At 52.1% G+C, this 19,806-nt stretch overlaps 9 protein-coding genes across 9 annotated transcripts; 7 read left to right on the top strand and 2 right to left on the bottom strand.

Moving 5' to 3' along the window:
• Nucleotides 1-2,161: 2,161 nt before the first annotated feature.
• Nucleotides 2,162-3,040, top strand: ASPSYDRAFT_31023 (SGNH/GDSL hydrolase family protein; the record flags this gene model as incomplete). The annotated part of the gene is made up of 2 exons (XM_040844833.1): nucleotides 2,162-2,210; nucleotides 2,292-3,040. The coding sequence occupies 2 exons, from the start codon at nucleotides 2,162-2,164 to the stop codon at nucleotides 3,038-3,040; spliced, it is 798 nt and encodes a 265-aa protein (XP_040704028.1).
• A 589-nt stretch (nucleotides 3,041-3,629) lies between these two features.
• ASPSYDRAFT_89097 (uncharacterized protein) lies at nucleotides 3,630-5,508 on the top strand (the record flags this gene model as incomplete). Its single annotated transcript, XM_040852109.1, has 2 exons — nucleotides 3,630-3,680; nucleotides 3,745-5,508. The coding sequence occupies 2 exons, from the start codon at nucleotides 3,630-3,632 to the stop codon at nucleotides 5,506-5,508; spliced, it is 1,815 nt and encodes a 604-aa protein (XP_040704027.1).
• A 675-nt stretch (nucleotides 5,509-6,183) lies between these two features.
• On the top strand, nucleotides 6,184-7,042 carry ASPSYDRAFT_89096 (bZIP transcription factor; the record flags this gene model as incomplete). Its single annotated transcript, XM_040852108.1, has 2 exons — nucleotides 6,184-6,207; nucleotides 6,278-7,042. The coding sequence occupies 2 exons, from the start codon at nucleotides 6,184-6,186 to the stop codon at nucleotides 7,040-7,042; spliced, it is 789 nt and encodes a 262-aa protein (XP_040704026.1).
• Nucleotides 7,043-7,128: 86 nt separating this feature from the next.
• On the bottom strand, nucleotides 7,129-8,399 carry ASPSYDRAFT_57662 (arsenic resistance protein; the record flags this gene model as incomplete). Its single annotated transcript, XM_040849407.1, has 4 exons — nucleotides 7,129-7,785; nucleotides 7,840-7,926; nucleotides 7,984-8,126; nucleotides 8,177-8,399. The coding sequence occupies 4 exons, from the start codon at nucleotides 8,397-8,399 to the stop codon at nucleotides 7,129-7,131; spliced, it is 1,110 nt and encodes a 369-aa protein (XP_040704025.1).
• A 1,199-nt stretch (nucleotides 8,400-9,598) lies between these two features.
• ASPSYDRAFT_44648 (beta-glucosidase) lies at nucleotides 9,599-13,120 on the top strand. The gene is made up of 7 exons (XM_040846884.1): nucleotides 9,599-10,131; nucleotides 10,190-10,332; nucleotides 10,386-10,430; nucleotides 10,482-10,534; nucleotides 10,585-11,776; nucleotides 11,836-12,694; nucleotides 12,746-13,120. Exons 1-7 carry the CDS (start codon nucleotides 9,934-9,936, stop codon nucleotides 12,977-12,979), a joined length of 2,724 nt encoding a protein of 907 aa, XP_040704024.1. The 5' UTR covers nucleotides 9,599-9,933; the 3' UTR covers nucleotides 12,980-13,120.
• A 522-nt stretch (nucleotides 13,121-13,642) lies between these two features.
• On the top strand, nucleotides 13,643-15,509 carry ASPSYDRAFT_57660 (uncharacterized protein; the record flags this gene model as incomplete). The annotated part of the gene is made up of 5 exons (XM_040849406.1): nucleotides 13,643-13,724; nucleotides 13,812-14,056; nucleotides 14,115-14,414; nucleotides 14,465-15,226; nucleotides 15,276-15,509. The coding sequence occupies 5 exons, from the start codon at nucleotides 13,643-13,645 to the stop codon at nucleotides 15,507-15,509; spliced, it is 1,623 nt and encodes a 540-aa protein (XP_040704023.1).
• A 174-nt stretch (nucleotides 15,510-15,683) lies between these two features.
• ASPSYDRAFT_44645 (putative inositol phospholipid biosynthesis protein Scs3) lies at nucleotides 15,684-16,876 on the top strand. Its single transcript, XM_040846883.1, has 2 exons — nucleotides 15,684-16,610; nucleotides 16,654-16,876. The coding sequence occupies exons 1-2, from the start codon at nucleotides 15,774-15,776 to the stop codon at nucleotides 16,753-16,755; spliced, it is 939 nt and encodes a 312-aa protein (XP_040704022.1). The 5' UTR covers nucleotides 15,684-15,773; the 3' UTR covers nucleotides 16,756-16,876.
• ASPSYDRAFT_89091 (uncharacterized protein) lies at nucleotides 16,847-18,085 on the bottom strand (the record flags this gene model as incomplete). Its single annotated transcript, XM_040852106.1, has 3 exons — nucleotides 16,847-16,887; nucleotides 16,932-17,195; nucleotides 17,248-18,085. The coding sequence occupies 3 exons, from the start codon at nucleotides 18,083-18,085 to the stop codon at nucleotides 16,847-16,849; spliced, it is 1,143 nt and encodes a 380-aa protein (XP_040704021.1).
• Nucleotides 18,086-18,414: 329 nt separating this feature from the next.
• On the top strand, nucleotides 18,415-19,773 carry ASPSYDRAFT_31016 (putative erythromycin esterase; the record flags this gene model as incomplete). Its single annotated transcript, XM_040844832.1, has 1 exon — nucleotides 18,415-19,773. One exon carries the CDS (start codon nucleotides 18,415-18,417, stop codon nucleotides 19,771-19,773), a length of 1,359 nt encoding a protein of 452 aa, XP_040704020.1.
• Nucleotides 19,774-19,806: the final 33 nt, after the last annotated feature.

The raw sequence follows: 19,806 nt of genomic DNA, 5'->3' as shown, positions 1-19,806 counted from the left end.
TTCCCAAATGCCCGGTTCTAACAAACCAGATCCCCAAGACAGGACGGCCAAGACAAAATCTGCATTCCTACCCCGGATCTCCATGTAACCCTAATTCTGCGGCTCGTGACCCCTCAGGGCATACGAATTAACTAAAGCAAAGATTATGGCTGCTTCAATAATACTCGGTGCGTCCCGATATATGCAATTGTCGGTATATTCCTGACGTCGCACCTGAGCGCAAACTTTATTTATTCGCACCGGCCCCTCGGGTTGTTGTTTACGAGAGTATAGGTATACCATACTTGGGCGCTGCACTGCAGAGGTTCCCTACGGTATCTACTGTGTCGAAATTGGCTGCTGCGCTGTGGCCATAGTAATTATGTTCCAGACCATATCGAAGAGGGAGTATGGGAGTGAACAACACGCAGCATAATACCGTCGATAACCATCAGCACCTCAACCGTATGGAGTATGTCATCCTTCTCATGCTTGTCACGCCGGTGGCGCGGCCAAGCGCGCCACACATCCCTAGAATCGACACCACCATTTTCACCGCTGCTTCAACCCTTCACTCCTTCACTCCTTCAACGTTCCCCTTTTATGTAGGTATGCCGCGTGATGAACGAAGGGTAATATTGAAGGCAACCTGCCCCATGCATCTCTCAGTAGTGTGCTTAGCACCAGTGAGTGCAAGTGCACTACCAACACTCCAGCTTTCATGGCAGCATGCCCTGCACCGGGTAGACTGGGGGTCATGCTGACCAGAGCAGTAGAGTCTAACCATTTATTTCACTCTGGCAGTGCGTCAGGTACTGTCGTCTGTCGTCTGATCCACACGCCATCCTTTTGCAATACATTCCTTGGGCCAGATATGTGAAGGGTGGAATATCACCAGGACAAGGGAAACACCAACTATTGTCTGGGTATGATAAAAAAATGCAAGCCAAGCTCTTGGTAGAAGCTGCGCAATTCTCCCTGCTTCACGCTATATACCCGGGCTTTGCAAAGCCAACATCATGACTCTGTCACTGGATAGGGGATATGAGCTACAGAGACGCGAATGACTTATATGCAGTAGCATCTCTCGCGTGAATATGTGATCTAGGAGACATCCCTTGCGACATAACCACTATATTAGTCATGCCATTCACATTCCGTCCCTTAAGGTTTTCTTGGCTCACAAGGGAGAAAGTATAAATCCGTACATAGATAGATCTGTTAATAGTGTCTTCTTTTTTTCAAATTTGCGGTGGGCGTGATTGGGAATTTAATGCTTTGGCGAACTGCTAACTCATACAAAAAAAGCACGGTTTGCAGCGCAGGCTGGGGTGGTCTCGACGTCGCCAATATATCTGCGGTTGCATTGTCATGTCTATTTTTCCGATAGATGCCAAAGTCTTGAAAATTGCTAGCGTTGTTGAATTTTAATCATTTCCACAAGCAGCTGGCGCCAAAATGGACTCGGTTACTGAAAAAATTTTAAATAATATGTGTATGTGATATATCTATATCCTAGTCACTTTTGGAAACTATATCTTTGATGGCGGTGTATCATGTAGATCAAAGATATCAGATGCCGAGTAGTTGCTTGGTCCACTAAAGTATATTGTTACGTTATATAAATCTCCTGATATTGAATTATAAATGTACCTGCTTACTATTTCTATATGGTAAGATACATTGAATTTGGTGTTGGCGGAACTATCGTAACATCCGAAAACTCGAACATCTCGTGGCCAGGGATCGTAGAATTCCCTCGGATACTTGTCAAGTGAAAGCGACTGTCCCAGGCACATGAATGATTTGACGTGGTTGTCCAACGAGAAGGGGAGGGTCGAGTCCAGCACCGCCTCTCTCATCACGCGCACACCAATTGACGTTTTCGAGGCCAGTCGGATTGGAAAGGCAACCGACCACCAGGATGTTCTGGCCTCTTGATAAAGGATGGCACCGTTGACAGCTGGTTACATGCTGCCAGAGCAGGCCGGGGTGGGATAGATCTAGCCCTTTATTTCAGTTCAAAGGAGGGCGCCATGCACGGGGATAAAGGAAATGCATAAAGGGGGGTCGAAGTCCTAGTAGATTTGACTTTTTTTCCTTTTTAGTCCCAGCTTCGCTCAGTCTACACTGCAATCTTTCTTCGTTGGAAGAGTCGTTAAACCAGGTGGTGATATTGACGATGCAGCTGTTCGTTACGCTTTGGGTCTTTGCCCTACTTGTCCTGCCAGGTACGGATCCACGCATATTTTCCCGATCCCCCTGCATTTATATACACTGCATCAATATATATATACTTACACGTGAAATAGCTCTGGCCTACCCGTTTCCTCGCCAGGAAAATGACAACGATTCCGGCGCCCTGTCTTTGTATAAGAGACAAAATTCCCAGCTCCGTGTAATGCCCCTCGGCGCCTCAATTACATATGGGACATCATCGGCAGACAAAAATGGGTACCGCAAACATCTACGAGACTCCATGACCGCGGCTGGCTACAACGTCGACATGGTGGGCTCCCGTAAGTCCGGCACGATGTCGGATAACGATGTTGAGGGCTGGCCTGGCTACACTATCAACCAGGTCTTCGACAAAGTCAAAGCCCAGTATCATCTGAAGCCCGATCTGGTCTTAATCAATGCCGGTACAAACGATTGCACCCAGAACGAGGCAGATGCACTCGTCAACGCCAAGGGCAGAATGACAAACATGGTCCGCAGCATATTTGACAATATCGACGGCGTTACGATTGTCCTGTCGGGGTTGTTGCCAAACAAGAACCGCAATGAGTGCACCCGGTCCCTGAACAACCAATACAGGACGATTGTTTCGGAAATGGCTAGTAGGAAAATTGTCTTTGCCGACACCTGGGGCTCTTTCACGTTTGATGACCTGGCCGACACCACTCACCCTAATGACGCAGGGTACAAGAAGATGGCAGATATCTGGTGGCGGGCTGTGCAAAACGCGGCAGACAAGGGCTTCATCCGGTCAATGAATAACCTATGGAGAAATGGGGGAACCGACGAGGAAGCTGATGGGGATACTGTAGGGGATGAATGAGGTACAGAGTACATAATACAGAGTAATGTGATAGTCAGACAGGTACAGTCCACATAGTCTGTAAATAGTCTTGCTATGTATGCATTAACTTTATACATGGGGCTAAAAGTGAGTAAACTATTTAACCCTGCATTGTATACTCCAATCAAGAAGCGTTCACTCAAAGTAGAAGTCTCTTGACCACGCCTTTATTTGTTGGCGTGGAATATCACAGTATATCCTTTATGCTGCATATATGTACCATTAAAATGGACGGTCAGACAGTCAGCACAGCAATAAGCAAGAGATTAATAGCAGTGGTTGAATGGACTTTCAGTCGTCCATATGTAGGGCAGTGCACGTGATTCAAATTAGTCATCTTCCGTAATAGGCATGATGTAAACAGCGCGCTGGCCGTGACGTCAGCTCACCGCCTGCTGCTTCGGGCGTTTTATTTACACCGTCTTTGCCATCGTTCCATCTCGACAACCACACAATCCACACAATAATCCACCACCACTCCCCACGTCTTAGTCGTGCTGATAACGCCATTATCCTGCGCATATATCACTTCTATCGCCGTCCAGTCTCCAAATCAAAGCCCTTCAAAATGGCGGTCCGCCGGTCTGCTCGCCTCAAAAGCATCCAGTCGCCCGTCGAGGTACGCTCTCATGTCACCCTTACTTGGTGAGTTGTAAGTTGCTGACCCTCGCTTCTCGCCACAGGATATTCCCTCAAATACGGACAATCAAAACAATGTAAACGACAACAACAACAACAAACCCCAGAAAAAACTCGACACCGTGGTCGAGCACGAGGAACCAACTGTCAACGCTCGCTCGAACACCCAATCCACTCCCACAGCAAAAGCGGCACAAACGCCCAAGTCATCGCAGTCCCAACGAAAGTCACCGGCAAAAACACCAACCACTTCTCTCACTCGTCCAAACCATTTCGAGATGCATCCTAGCAAAGTACAACAAAGCACTACCAAACAAGCCGACTCCGGCTTGATCCTCGGCTTCAACCCCATCAAGAAGGATGCCCAGGGCAATGTGGTGAAGGAGACCCCTGCGCATAACACACCAAGCAAAACAACTACCTCTCCCGAATCCACTTTTTACGGCACGCCTGCTCTCGATTTCAAACTCTCTTCCCAAGAAACACAGCTCAGCGATGAGGCTAAGAAACTCATGGAGAGCGTACGCCAGGAGGTAGCACGAAACAAAGCTAACATGGTTCGCGAGAACCCCTCCAACATTACAGCAGGGCCTTCCCAGAATGCTGAACGCAAAATTGCGAAACCAAAGGGAAAGGCTAACCGGTTCTCCGATGTCCACATGGCCGAGTTCAAAAAGATGGATTCCATCGCTGGTCACGCCTCCGCATTCCGTGCTACGCCCGGGCGCTTTCAGCCCGTTCAGAAGACCCTCAAGAGAACCAACTCCAAAGCCCGCCTGGACGAACCGGAGAGTAAAAACTCTCCAGCGAAGACCACACAGAAGGCGTCTGCTCCCACTACACCATCTGCAAAGCGTGTGAAGCAAGATAAGCCCGAGACAACCCCCCAGAACCGCCAGACCAACCCTAGGTCAGCGATCGCGCGCCCGAAGGCTGGTGTTCGGAGCTCCCTGCTTACCCCAACGCGAGCTTCAATGGCTCGCGCTTCTACCAGCTTGAAGCCTCCTCGTACTACTATGATCCCTTCGCTCTCGCGCTCCCCTCTTTCCAAACCAGCCGATGCTCCCAGCACGCCGCGCACCGAATTCAACCCACGTTTCAAGAGCAACATTCCTACACTGAGTAGCCTCAAGTCTATTCTCCGCCGCCATCAGCCGCTGTTCTCCAAGGACCCGACTAAGATTGCCGCTGGGACTCACCAGACAGCCCCGGATTTCACACCAGAGCTTTTGCTTCAACCATCACGCGAAAGCTCACATGAGCCAGCAGCGGCAACTCCCTCTCCTAAGAAGCGGGTTGGATTCACGCCCTGCACCCAGCCTCGACCAACCGAAGAAGTGATCTCACCGTCACCTTCGAAAATCCCCACCACCATCACATATCCTTGGACATCTGATGTGGTCTACCCCTCTCTCCCTTTGACCCCCGACCGCGGCAGTGCTCAGAACTCGGCTACCATTCGCTCAGTCCGCCCCTCTAACGCCCCTATGGAGGCGACTCTGCCTGAGATCCCTGGAATGCCTCACGGTATCAGCCACAAGAAGAGACATCGGGCGGCTGAAGACGACGCTGATCGGGAGAATGTGCCTCCGAATGACGACGGGCGGAGTGCGAAACGCGTCAAAGTGAGCACGCCTGAGCCATCAAAGCAGCCGGCCTCTAGCCCACTCAAATCTCGTTCGCACACTCCCTCGCGTCTCGGACCGGGATCTGCTCGCAAAGGAACCCCGGCAAGTGCGCGCCCTAGAAACCGCATGCTCAGCATGAGCCGGCTGAACATGCTGTCTCAGCCCAAGCATCGGTCCTAGACACAGCCATAACGATTTGCATTTACAAGCGTTGAGATGATAGCATACGGTTGGAACAACTTGGTTTTCGATTTCGATTTTTATTACATATCACAGTCCAGCTCCGCTCCATGCTGTCTCGTGTATTTATTATCCAGTGGATTTGATGTATCTTTGAAACGCCCTGGGGCTTTCGTTCTTGTTGATTCTTTGGGCGCTTGGATCGGATGCGGGATATGGATGGCGTTGTTGATTTGGTTGTTGTCAGAGTATCAGATTGCGAACTTGTTAATCGAAATACTGTTTAGTATGAATCTTATCCATCGATATTGTCTATATGAGTATAATCTAACTGACAACTTTAACTAAGGGTGGAGTAATTATTTCAGTATGGTCCAACGGCGTGGGGAAATGACAGCTGTGGAGAGGAAATATATATCGTAGATCTGATCACAACCACGACAAAAAGTCTACATAAAGCCAGTATAAAAACGAATGTCTCTTACTACATTTCACGCTACATGGCTTTGAACACAAAAATCGCAGAATTTTGCGAATATGGAATTCAAGCTCTCGTTCAAGTTGCTGTTGGGAGTCATGTGACTTTCCACCTCTGGTCGTTTTCCCATTCGATGAATTTCTTTCCATCACTCAAAAGTAAAAAAACCGATCTGATTCATCGGCAACCTCCCAAAAATGGAATCAGGCGTAGAGAAGAAGGTAAATGCCAACCCACGAATGATTATATTCAATCTCCCTCGTGGTATATCCATTCTGACAGCCACTCCAGCGTCTAGCCAAACTCGCGCGGGTTCGGGAGAACCAGCGCAAAAGCCGAGCGCGTCGGCAAGACCACCTGCGCGATCTCGAGCAGAAGGTACTGAGCCTGCAGAAAGAGCTTGATCGCCGGGATATCGCGCACAGACTTGCCGTGCAAACGCTTGAAGCGGAGAATCGAAAACTGCGGGATTTGCATCTCGCTTCGGGTGTTCCGGCGGCTGCTTTGGAGGCGTATCTGTGCTCTGCTGATGATTCGGTGATGAACCGAAAGATTGCCATTCCAGCCGCTCAACGTCTTTCTGTTCCGGCTGAGTCTCGGGGTCGGCAGCAGCAACAGCAGCAGCAGGAGGAGGAGGAAGTGGCCAAGTGCTTGCGACCTTGCTCGAGTGCTAGCAACGAGGAAGCGGGGAAACTGCCGCCTTCGGGGTATCCGAGTCCTGGGACCGGTCCGAGCAAGGAAGAGAAGCATATGGATGCTGAGATTGAATCACAGCGTGGAAATCCCGAGACATCTCAGACAGCGGAGATTCCGTCCCTGTGTGCGTGCGCACCAAATGAAGACATGGACTCGCTCCCTATCAGTGCGCGTCTCATAAACACAACCTTCTGCACCATTGCAGAGAAGCTGGTGGACCAGTACAACTCCCGCGGGGTGGACGTATCAGAAATCAAACAAAAGCTACGCGAGGGCTTTTTCCGTAGTAACTCGGAAGAAGGATGCAGAGTGCAAAACCAGATTCTATTTCAAGTCTTGGATGAAATTAGCGGGCAGTGATGTCTACCCAAGACTGATCTATGAATAACTACCGACAGAAACGACGAGCCAGTCTATTATTTGGAAACTGAAACGGACACAACGCTTTACGGTGCCCATTTCTGTCTTTTGGCGAACCATTTGACCACATACACCAAACCCAGCAACACGGGGACCTCAATCAGTGGACCAACAGTTGCGGCTAAAGCTTGGTCACTATCCACGCCAAACGCTGCGATCGCCACCGCAATTGCCAACTCGAAATTGTTACTCGCCGCCGTAAAGCTCTGGGTACAAGACAGTCTATACCCAAACCCGAACCGGCGCGTTACCGCGAGAGTTGCCAGGAAGATGACAGAAAAGTATACGATCAGTGGGGCAGCAACTCGGACCACGGAAACAATCTGATGCACGACCTGCGCACCTTGCGATGCGAAAAGCACCAGAATGGTGAACAGCAGCCCGATCAGCGACCAAGGGCTCAACCATTTAAGGAAACGCTTATCGTACCACTCTTCGCTTGCTAGGATTCGCAGTGAGAAGCGAGTGACAATAGCCGCCCCCAAAGGTATACCCAGGAAGACGCCGACGCTCTTCGCTGCTAGGGAATAGTCGATAGTGACGGCCGAGTCGGAGCCACCGATGACGCGGATGAAGAAGATGGCGAGCGGTGCGAATAGAACCATTTGGAGGATGGAATTGATTGCGACGAGGATTGCGCAGTAGTCGCCGTCGCCACCTGCTAGGCCGGTCCAGATTAGGACCTTTTTCTTGTCAGCTTGATTACCCCAAAGGATGGCTGGGTGGCTGTGACTTACCATTGCAATGCACCGTGCGATTCCGACCAAGATCAAGCCTTCCCTAAGACCCCTCTCGTCCGGAAGAAAAGCCCACGCCAGACCAAGCTATACGTTCGTATGTCAGTACTTATTTTTCAGAGGACGGGATTGTCAGAATGGTACCATGAACAAAGGAGCAACGATCCAGTTGACAACAATACTGAAAGCAACTTGAATCCAAAGGCTCTTCTCTCGAAATGACCGGTGCAGGGTTTCGTAGCGGACTTTACAGAGAATGGGATACATCATGACCAGCAACCCGATTGCTTTTCTCGTTAAAAAATGACTCTTCTATAGAGTGAATTGGAGAACTTACCAATGGGCACTGAAACCCCGACAAACTTTCCCTTCTCCAGCGCCTCTCTGGTATTTGGAACGAAGTTCCCTAGAATTATCCCAACGGCCATGGCGAGGAAGATCCAGACGGCGAGGAAACGGTCGAGAATGCCTAGCTGCTGGAAAGCTGATACTGGCCCATCTTCGTTCTCTGGTTGACATATAGCTGCCTCTGCATCACTGGAGTGTTTTTCTTGACTCATGTTGACGTAAAAGACGCAATGTTCTTCGCGAATAAATACAATCGAATACCCCAGTGAGAGGAAATAGCATATACACACTACGTATGTCTGGATAGCAGCCATCTACACCAGAAAAGACCCTGCAGCGATGTAGAGCCAACCAGCCAATAATAGCTCGCGAGTGACATCCGTCCAGTACACGTGATACATGCCAAGCCTTGAGATGGGTATTGGCCTGAGGCATTCAGGTGCTGAGTGTTGAATGTGCTAGTAGGTTTTGGGGTACATTCTCGGGATCTATTTGAAGTCGGATGCCGAAGTTGACTTCCAGTTCAGCAACGGACAAAATTGCGACTCGGTCGGCACCGGCTATTGTCCGAGTACCTTGTTGAATGACGTAGATGTCTGATCCATTCAACCCGCTGCGCACGTCCAGCAGAGAGAGCTCCAGGCAGATTACACGGACATCATGCCATGATACTGGAGCGGCCACCGGCAAATTATCGGCAAAATATAATATACAAAGCGCGGTGGTTCAAAAAATGGAGCATTCTTCGCGAATCGCGGATGCTCGGCGGGGGGAGATCTGTGGAGTGAACGCGCTGTGGGCCTCCCGGGGTGCTCACTTTGCACTGCACCAAGACTCACTATGCAGTTGTACCCGCCTGTTGTACTCTGGAGTCTGGAGTGTACGTAGCGAGGACTGTGGACCGGGTACCGGCATTCAAGGCACGAAATGTCCAGTTTACCCCCTGGGAGTATGAACTGGGCCTTGGCCCTTGCACGGACGTAAGGTGTGCATGCTTTTCGATTCGGAGATTGCGATGGTCGAAGGTTAAAATGGCGGCTAAATTGAAAAGGCGGCTACCTGGATTTGGCAGGTGCGAGAGCACTGAATCCCAAGGAAGTGTGAATACTTATTGGAAGAGAGAGTTGTTGTTGCGAAGTGATGGTGAGTTGTTGACAGCCAAATGCGGGGGCTGGTGCTACTGTAACATCGTATTCGAACGGCAGGAGTTGTCCCGGAAGCGAAGGATGGCTGCACTTGGTTGCACTGGAGATTCAACTGACAAATGTACAGTATTATTCTGCGAGGATTCGTAGTCAGACAATGCTGGATAATTCCCGAAGTTGACTGAGTTTGGGAGTCGTATTGGATCTCTGGACTGCCAATGCAAAGGGATGTCACGGAATACCAAAATTACCGATATCCCGCTCTGTTGTCCGCCAATATTACGCCCCTGTGGTTCCAGATTTCAAGTTGTGCGGGGACCTGCCAAGACCAAGTAGTCGTGCTCCCTGCTCTCCTTTCACCCTCTCCTTCCTCCCAGCCTTGACGGTGCCACTTGTGACTCTGTGAGCAGAATGACTGTGCTTCAGTCACCGTGCCACTCACTCTCAGCTTACTTTCAGGAATACTCCCTGTCTGACTGCCGACGGATGGTTGGCCGGATCTGATGCCGATCACCACGCCGTCCGAGCTCCAGTGAAGACCCCCCGCAACGAGTCCAAAAACAATACATCATTCTGCTCCACTGCCTCTTCGCGTTCTGTCATGTTGGCATGGGCTGGAATCCACGCTTATAATCTCCTTGCCTCCTTCCTCCCCGTGCCTTTTATTCCCTCCCAGCTCCCAGCTTTCTCTCAATCACTTCTGGGTACCTTTGAGCCATTCGGTCAGCTCACCGCAAGTATGAAGCTCAGTTGGTTGGAAGCAGCTGCTCTGACAGCTGCTTCTGTAGCTAGTGCCAAGGTACTCATCCATATCTGAATGCAACTGGGACTGTTGGAACTAACTATCTTGCTACTAGGACGACCTCGCTTTCTCGCCGCCGTACTACCCGTCTCCTTGGGCCAATGGCCAAGGTGAATGGGCCGAATCGTACAATCGCGCCGTTGAGATTGTCTCCAAGATGACATTGGCGGAGAAGGTCAACATTACAACTGGTACAGGGTATGGTTGTGCCGGTACTTGGAAGAAAAGACTTGGTCGCTAAATGGTTGCAGATGGCAGCTGGACAAGTGTGTCGGACAAACAGGAAGCGTTCCTAGGTAAGGATTTCTTTTCGGCGCATTGCTCGGGCAATTCTGACTGCGTATTAGACTTGGTCTAGGGTCAATCTGTTTACAAGATAGCCCTCTGGGCATCCGTTTCTGTATGTCGCAATTACACGCTTGAACTTTGCCATTTGCTGACAGCATATAGCGGACTCAAATTCGGCGTTCCCTGCAGGCGTCAACGTTGCCGCAACATGGGATCGCCACCTCGCCTACCTTCGTGGAGAGGCAATGGGCCAAGAATTTAGCGACAAGGGTATCGACGTGCAACTGGGCCCAGCAGCCGGGCCCCTCGGCAGACACCCCGACGGTGGTCGTAACTGGGAAGGTTTCTCTCCTGACCCTGTCCTCTCTGGTGTATTATTCGCGGATACAATTAAGGGTATCCAGGATAACGGTGTGGTCGCAACCGCGAAACACTACCTCGTCAACGAGGAAGAGCACTTCCGACAGGTGCCCGAGGCTATTGGTTATGGCTACAACATCACCGAAACTCTGAGTGAGAACCTGGATGATAAGACCCTCCACGAACTATATGCTTGGCCCTTCGCTGATGCCGTGCGTGCTGGCGTGGGTGCTGTCATGTGTTCCTACCAGCAGGCCAACAACAGCTACGGCTGCCAAAACAGCCACCTTATCAACAAGGTGCTGAAGGCTGAATTGGGATACCAGGGTTTCGTTATGAGCGACTGGTCTGCGACGCACAGCGGTGTCGGCGCAGCTTTGGCTGGAATGGACATGACAATGCCCGGCGATATTGCCTTCAACGACGGCTACTCGTACTTTGGGCCTAACCTGACGATCGGTGTCCTCAACGGCACTATTCCCCAGTGGCGTGTTGATGACATGGCTGTTCGCGTCATGACCGCCTATTACAAGGTTGGTCGTGATCGGCTCTACCAACCCCCGAACTTCAGCTCCTGGACGAGAGCCGAGAAGGGATTTGAACATTTTGCTGTCTCGGAAGGCTCATACGAAACCGTCAACGAGTTCGTTAACGTCCAGCGTGACCACGCTGATATCATCCGCCGTGTGGCAGCTGAGGGTGTTGTGCTCCTGAAGAACCATGGCTCACTACCGCTTACCGGCAAGGAACGCAATGTAGCTCTCCTTGGTGAAGATGCGGGCTCGAACCCTGACGGCGCTAACGGTTGTGATGACCGTGGATGTAACCAGGGCACCCTTGCCATGGGCTGGGGTAGTGGAACTGCAAACTTCCCATACCTGATTACTCCCGAGCAGGCGATCCAGCAGGAAGTGATCAATGGCCGCGGCAATGTGTTTGCGGTGACCAATAACTGGGCTATCGACAAGATTGAAAAGACAGCTGCCGAATCGACGTGAGCCTCCCATCTTGCATTTGTATACTGTATTCTATTTTACTAATCTGCGCCTCTAGCGTGTCCCTTGTGTTTGTCAACGCCGATGCGGGAGAAGGATTCATTAGCGTCGATGGAAATGAGGGTGACCGCAAGAACCTCACTCTCTGGGGTAATGGCGAGAATGTGATTGATGCCGCTGCAAAGAACTGCAACAACACCATTGTCGTCATTCACTCCGTCGGCCCCGTTCTGGTGGACAAGTTCTACGAACACCCCAACATCACTGCCATCCTCTGGGCCGGTCTCCCGGGCCAGGAATCTGGAAACTCCCTTGCTGATGTGCTCTATGGCCGTGTCAACCCTAGTGGAAAGTCTCCATTCACATGGGGCAAGACTCGGGAGGCGTACGGTCCCCCCCTTCTAACTGAGGCCAACAATGGCAACGGCGCTCCGCAGACCGACCACACCGAAGGCGTTTTCATCGACTACCGCCACTTCGACAAGACCAACCAGACCCCGATTTACGAATTTGGCCACGGTCTTAGTTACACCACATTCAGTTACTCGAACCTGACCATTCAAAAGCTGAATGCTCTTAACTACACCCCAACCACAGGCCAGACCAAGGCCGCGCCCACATTCGGCAAGATCGGTACGGCTGCGGACTACGTCTTTCCCGACAGCATTAAGCGGATCCGACAGTTCATTTACCCTTACATCAACTCGACCGATCTCAAGGCGTCTTCGGCAGATCCCCACTACGGATGGGATCACGCCGAGTATATCCCAGAGGGAGCTCGGGATGGCTCTCCACAAGCGCTTCTTCCATCCAGCGGAGCTCCCGGTGGAAACCCACGACTCTGGGACGATCTCTTCAGGATTTCGGCCACAATCAAGAACACAGGGTCCGTGCCCGGCAAGGAAGTTCCTCAACTGGTAAGTAGTCTAAGCTTCATCATCTTGAACTAGCAACTAATCCCTCACTAGTATGTCTCCCTTGGTGGACCCAACGAGCCTAAGGTCGTCCTGCGTGGCTTCGACAAGCTCGAGATTCGACCCGGCGAGGAGCGCGTCTTCACAGCTACGTTAACCCGTCGCGACTTGTCCAACTGGGACTCCGGGAAGGACAACTGGGTTATCACACCCTACCCTAAGCAGGTGTTTATTGGAAGCTCGTCTCGCAAGCTCTTCCTTAGCGCGTCCCTGCCTAAGGTTCAGTAAGCGAAACGAAACAATTGGTTACGATGGCAGTTTTGTACAGGGATGACGGTCAATGGCTGTCACTGTCCTATAATAATTCTCGTATATTAATTTTGATAAGCTCACATACCTAATATATGAGTTCTGTTTGGTTCCTTCGGGTACTTTGTAAACCCTAATATGTCCACATCCCGGGCTATACAACTCGGGGCCGGTTGAGCCGAACTGCGGGTTTTCCGACTGACTATACCCATCGGGTTCTCCGGTATAATACAACAAACAATACAAGTAGTACTGGTAGCCTGAGCGGTCTTTCCTGTTTGAATGAGGAGGCCGGTAATCGTCGAGTCATCTCTGCCGGCCAACAGTGGCGTTTTATACACAAGCTCTCGTCGCCAACGTGGACTCGGGTCAGATGTGGAGCCGAACGCCACGAAAGCCTTCAGGACCCATCTTCACCTGTCACCCGGCATTTCCTGGGGTCACAATATCCGGGGTAGTAAAGGCCGCGGGACGAGAAGACCAATGTGTCTGGCTACTGGTTAATTGAGGGCGGTGATTCAAGGGACCCTGCAGGTGCTCCAGCCCTTATATGAGACGTATACCCCTCTTCCACCTGAACCCTATATCCCAGGATGCCTTTTGACACCCCCGTTGACAGTCGATAACTAATTTACCCTCGCCATGTCTGGTTTTCGACACGCGTTTTCTCTGTCCAAGCGGGAGGTGCGCGATGCAGTTCCTCCCGGGACGGTCTCTTTATCGAGTAAGTCCTATATCTTGATTAAATACCCTCGAGTACCCATTAGGAATATGCGGAGCTAAGCAGTCTTACCAGTCCACTCCCACCAAGTCCTGCACGGCAGCAGCACAAAACACGACGGCGAATTGATCCTCCACCCCCAGCCCTCCTCAGACCCCTGCGACCCGCTAAACTGGGCGACGTGGCGCAAGACCGTCGTACTAGTATGTATGGCCGTTTATGCATTCGTAGGAAACTTCACATCATCGTCTATCGCTAGTGCGTTTCCGGTCTATGCGACTCCTCTGGCGTTTAACCCGCCTGTTTCGATGGGGAGATTGAGCCATCTTGTTGCGGTTGGTTCTCCATGATTACTCCTATTATATGAGGGAAGGTACTAATTAGTCTTGATAGGTAAACGTGCTAATGATGGGCGCGGCAAATATCTGGTGGGTGCCGCTGGCGAATACCTTTGGACGGAGGCCTATTACCCTCCTCAATCTGTTGATTCTGGTGTTTTGCTCCATGTGGGCGGGCCTGGCGACGAGCTTTGAGAGTCTTCTTGCTGCTAGGTTCTTTATGGGTGTTGGGGTTGGGCCGGCTGATACGAGTACGTGTGCAGTTACCTTTGCTCTAGGAAGGGCTCTAATAATGCTAGTTGCGCCGAATGTCATTGGGGAGATATACTTTACACACCAGAGGGGGAAGGCTATGGTATGTTCTTCTTTCTCGTGAGTGGCAGTCATTTCTCACACTAGGATTAGGGCTTCTATACGGCGTTTCTGTGCCTGGGATCTTTAGTTGGTGGGATATCAGGCGGTTATATCGCGAGTAACGGCCTCGAATGGCTGCACTGGGTGAACGTCATCATCTGCGCAATTCTCTTCGTCGCCTGCCTGGTCTTCGTCCCTGAAACGCTCTACAAACGAGACGGGCCACCGGCTGTTATAAACGACGACAAGCTGAAAGAAGGCGCAGAGACCTCGCAAATCGAAGAAATCACCACCCTACCCCAGCACCAATGCCACGACTTCACCTTCCTCCGCTCGCTAAAGCTCTATACATATCACGGAAATTTGCTGAAAAACTTTGCTGCGCCCTGGCTCACCCTGCGTCTCCCCGGCGTCTGGCTCGTCATGCTCTGGTACGCCGGGCTCGTCGGCGGCATCGTCACCATCAGCACCGTCGGCCCAACCATCGTCGCCTACCCACCATACAACTGGGGCCAGAACGCCGGCCTAATCAACGTCGGCGGCGTGATCGGCTCGTTCCTAGGTGCAGTTGCCACAGCCGTTCTGGCTGACCGGGCCATGGTCACCAAGAAGACCATCAAGGACGGGGAACTCACGGAGCCAGAAGCGCGGTTGGTCGTTGCACTGCCGGGGCTGATACTTGCAACGACGGGCCTCTGGACGTTTGGATTCTGTGCTGAGAATGGAAGTCCCAGCATGTGGATTGGGATGCAGTTCGGAGTGGGCATGTTGGCGTTTGGACTGATGCAGGCGCCGTCGGTTGGGTTTAACTACGTACGTACCAGAAGAAGATTACGGGGGGGTATACTAATTAGTGACCTAGGTTATCGACTCTTACCGCAACCTGTCAGCAGACTGTTTTGTTGCGATTACCTGCATGAGAGCCGTGATTAGCTTTGCGTGGACGTTCTTCGTGGGCACGTGGGTGGAACAAGCTGGGCCGGCGGTGCCGTTTGGGGTGTTTGGGGGTATGATGGGGTTTTTTACGTTGTTGCTGATTCCGCAGTGGCTATGGGGGAAGAGAACGCGCATTGCGACAGCGAAGTGGGTAGCATAGATGTAATGCAGTTGGTAGTTGTATAGGAAGTGTCATGGGTGTAAACAGCCGAGGCACGACGTCATCCGATCGGCAGAATCGACTTCCTCTTTCTCTCTTTCTCTGACCTCAACTTCAACTTCAACTTCAACTCAACTTGTCTTCATCTCGACTCTTCACCTCTGCCCTCGTTTCTTTCTCCTCCTTCAGCGGATACACTTCTTGAAGTACTGTTTAATCATTTTTGTGAATTTCGAGTCCAATTGCTCCAAATAGACGCCAAACATGCCACACCCTTCCACAACCTCAACACCAACCTCACAACCCTCCTCGTACCTCTCACACCTCTCACGTCCACCCCCAGGCGCAGTCCTGCTAATCTATCCTGCAACCCTCGTCCTCGGCTCCCTCTTTTCCGTCCTCTCTCCGACCGCGCACCAACCCGCCGACCCCGCCACCGCCCAATCCAAACCAATAAACTACTTCGCCCGCAAAAACAACATCTTCAACCTATTCTTCGTGAAAATCGGCTGGGTCTGGTTCACTCTCGCCTTCGCCTCGCTCCTCCTCGCATACCCTCCCTCCGCGGCGCGCGGAAAGCGCCAAGCTCAAGCGTTTCTGCGGTACGCGCTCGCAACGGCCGTCTGGTACGCGACGACGCAGTGGTTCTTTGGACCGGCCATCATCGATCGCAGCTTTGTGGTTACCGGTGGGAAATGCGAGAGTGTGCTTGCGGGGCTGCGTGAGAGGAGAGATGAGAAGGGAGTTCTTGGTGCGACCGCGGACGAGCCGCTTGGGGTTTATTTGACAGCTGCTGCGTGTAAGGCTGCGGGCGGGGCTTGGAGGGGTGGGCATGATGTTAGTGGGCACGTTTTTATGCTTGTGCTTGTTACGGCTGTATTGGGGTTTGAAGCGATGGGGGTTTTGGCGCAGGCGAAGCAGGCACAAGGCGACGGTGACGGTGAAGGTCAGAATACGGACAAGGTTGAGGTCGATGGGTCTGAGTCTGTGAGTGGAAGTGGTGCGAGGACTTGGATCCTGCGGTTTGTTGGTGCGATTGTTGGCCTGGGGTATTGGATGCTGTTGATGACCGCTATTTGGTTCCATACATGGTTGGAGAAGGTAAGTCCCGCGTCCGATTTATAGGCTAGAGCTAACTTTCTAGACAAATGGTCTGCTTATTTCCCTTGCTGCGATATACACCATTTACATCCTTCCGCGACGGGTCATTCCGTGGAGGAACGTGGTTGGCCTGCCGGGCGCATAGATGTCTGTCCTTTAGACCTAGAGTTGGTTTGTATATTATGATGTAAACTACACAATTTGCTGTACGTCGACAATACATGCATAGTCTTTGTTCACAGTCTCGGCTCCCGACCCAAATAACCCCGTTCAAACGCTATGTCTGTTAGCTATACACTTCAACCTAGACAGGTCACATACCTCCCGGAATCAGGGCAGCCGCATACATCACTCGCGTGATGGGCCTCAAGTCAGCCGGCGTCGCATGCCCAGCCAGCGAGGCCTCCATATACGGACTCCACGATTCAAGAATTCGATCCGCATAAAACCGGAGATCAACGGAGCGTTCTTTCTCAGCGTCATGCTCCGCCATGCACCGCACGCCCAGGGCAGTCCCGAACTCACGGAAAGCAAGCCGGTACTTTGTGCTGCGCTCGAGGTATCGATCGATCTCGAATAGGTCGTCTGTCGGCAGTTAAAACCCGCATTTAGATGCATGAAATGGACTGAGACATACAGATCTGCTCAAAACACCTCTCTGCCAATTTAGCCGCCCACTCCTCATGCACAACCCAATGCGCAGTCCACAGAGTCATCCCCAAATCCAACGGGTCCGCAGAAACAAAATGCTCGCCCTTACGCCTCATGACACGCGCATAATCCTCAATTTCCTCCTTCAACACCTCCCCACCTCCTCCACCCTGCGCACTCGCAGCGGCCTGCAAAAGCCTAAACACCACAAACCCATCAATAGGGTCCAGATTTCCCTCACTACCAACAAGAACCTTGTTCAACTCCATATCCATCTTCCAGACCATCCTCGCGCGCTCCGAAGCACGATTCATGAAGAACGCGCCGTGGATCGCCTTTGCCAGCGCAACACCCTGCTCATTATACTTGGGATCCCCAGACGCAACACTCATCCGGTTCAGCGCAAACATCCACAGCGTCAGGTAGTGGTGGTACTGCCCGTCGCCGTCGGCGCCAAATTCCTCTAGTTTCCCGATTCTAAGCCCCCCGCCCAGTGGGTTTGAGTCTGAGGCGCCGCTGAGGCGCCGGGAGCCATCGCGCGTGTAGCCCAGCGTGTTATGCACTGCCTCGACGAGCCTCGAGGCGAGTGTTAGATATGTATCCCCTGCGGCGTCCTTGGTTGCTGGATTCCGGTTGACCTCGGTATGCAGGGTGAGCAGGGAGAGGACCCCGAAGGCGTCTGTCCAGAGGTAGCGGCCTTTATGTCCGCCGGAGCCTTGCGGGGGTGTCCAGGTTGAGGGGTTGGGGAGGGAGGAGAGGGAGAGAGGCCCGTAGAGGGTTTCGAGGGCGGATTGGAAGGTGCTTAGGGTTGAGGATAGGGACATGATGGATCGGTATCGTTGGTATGGAGGAGATACTGCTAATTTTGGTATTGTGAATGATAGATACCTAGCTGTTTGGAGTGTCTGCATGGTGTTCTGTATAGTTGGAGAGCTGGTGCTGCTGGTTGTGGTGGTGAAGTCATAATGACCGCCACTTGACATCGACAACCTCATATTGATATAAAATACACACCACCATCTATCTAGTCATAACATCCAAGAACCGAATCAATAATCACAACAAAAAAAGCTTTATGAACAAACTAACAACGCTCTACAACACCCTCACCAAATCCACGCAAGGAAAAGCAAAAACCAAACCAACAACGAAAATGTCCGAGCTCCAAGCCCTATTCCGCAGCGCCATCCGTCCCCTCCCCTCAATAAAAGACCCATCATTCAGTCCCAACTTCGACAGCTACGCCTCAAACAGCCTCGTCCTCCTCGGCGACGGCAGCCACGGCACCTCCGAATTCTACTCCGCACGCGCCGAAATCACAAAACGCCTCATCTCGTCCCACGGCTTCACCATGATCGCCCTCGAAGCCGACTGGCCCGACGCCGAAGCTCTAGATCGCTACGTGCGGCAAAGACCGGGCCCCAAAGCGAAGATCAGCGCGGGACACAGCGATCGCACCGAGGAAGGCGAGGCGTTCCAGCGCTTCCCGACGTGGATGTGGCGCAATGCCGAGATGCAGGAGCTGGTCGAGTGGGTGCGGAACTGGAACGCCGAACGGGATATGAAGGAGCGGGTAGGCTTCTACGGGATGGATTTGTATAGCTTGGGCGCATCGATGAAGGCGATTATCGGGTACTTGGAGCATGTGGACCCGGCGATGGCGAAGGAGGCGAAGAGGCGGTATGGGTGTCTTGAGCCGTATGCGGCGGAGCCGCAGGAGTATGGGCTTGATGCGCTGCGCGGGATGCAGGACTGCGAGGGGAAAGTTCTGTCCATGTTAAGGGATTTGCTGCAGAAGAGGCTGGAGTATGCGGAGCATCCGGGGAATGGGGAGGAGTTCCACAGCAGCGAGCAGAATGCGTATGTGGTGCGTGATGCGGAGAGGTACTACAAGGCGATGTACTACTCGAGTGCAGGGAGTTGGACGCTGCGGGACTCGCATATGGTTGATACGTTGAGCAGGCTGATGCGGCATAAGCCGAAGGGCAGCAAGGCCGTTGTGTGGGCGCACAACTCGCACTGTGGGGATGCGCGGCACACAGCAATGGGGAAACGGAGGAAAGAAGTGAATATTGGGCAGCTCTGCCGGCAGACGTTTGGGAAGGAGAATGTTGCGCTTTTAGGGTGTGGTACGCACACGGGGACTGTGGCTGCGGCGTCGGGATGGGGGGACGATATGCAGGTTATGAACGTGAAGCCGTCGATGAGAGAGAGCTGGGAGAGAGTCGCGCATGATACAGGAGTCGAAAGCTTCCTGCTGGACTTGAGACAGGACAAGATGTCTCGTGAGGTCCGGGATGCGCTGGCGGAAGAGTATACGAGGCTGCAGCGGTTCATTGGCGTCATCTACCGGCCTGATACTGAGCGCGTCTCGCACTATTCAGCGGCCGATTTGGTGAACCAGTTTGATGGGTACATCTGGTTTGATACCACGCATGCCGTGAAGCCGCTGGAGACTGTGCAGCCAAAGACGCCGCTGGGCAAGGAAGAGACTTATCCTTTCGGACTGTAACATTCGTTGACTCTAGTTGTATAGTAAAAGTCG

Source organism: Aspergillus sydowii (assembly GCF_001890705.1).
Source record: "Aspergillus sydowii CBS 593.65 unplaced genomic scaffold ASPSYscaffold_4, whole genome shotgun sequence".
Taxonomy (NCBI): domain Eukaryota; kingdom Fungi; phylum Ascomycota; class Eurotiomycetes; order Eurotiales; family Aspergillaceae; genus Aspergillus; species Aspergillus sydowii.
Note: the sequence above shows the minus strand (reverse complement) of the source record. Positions and strands in the feature narration are given on the sequence as shown.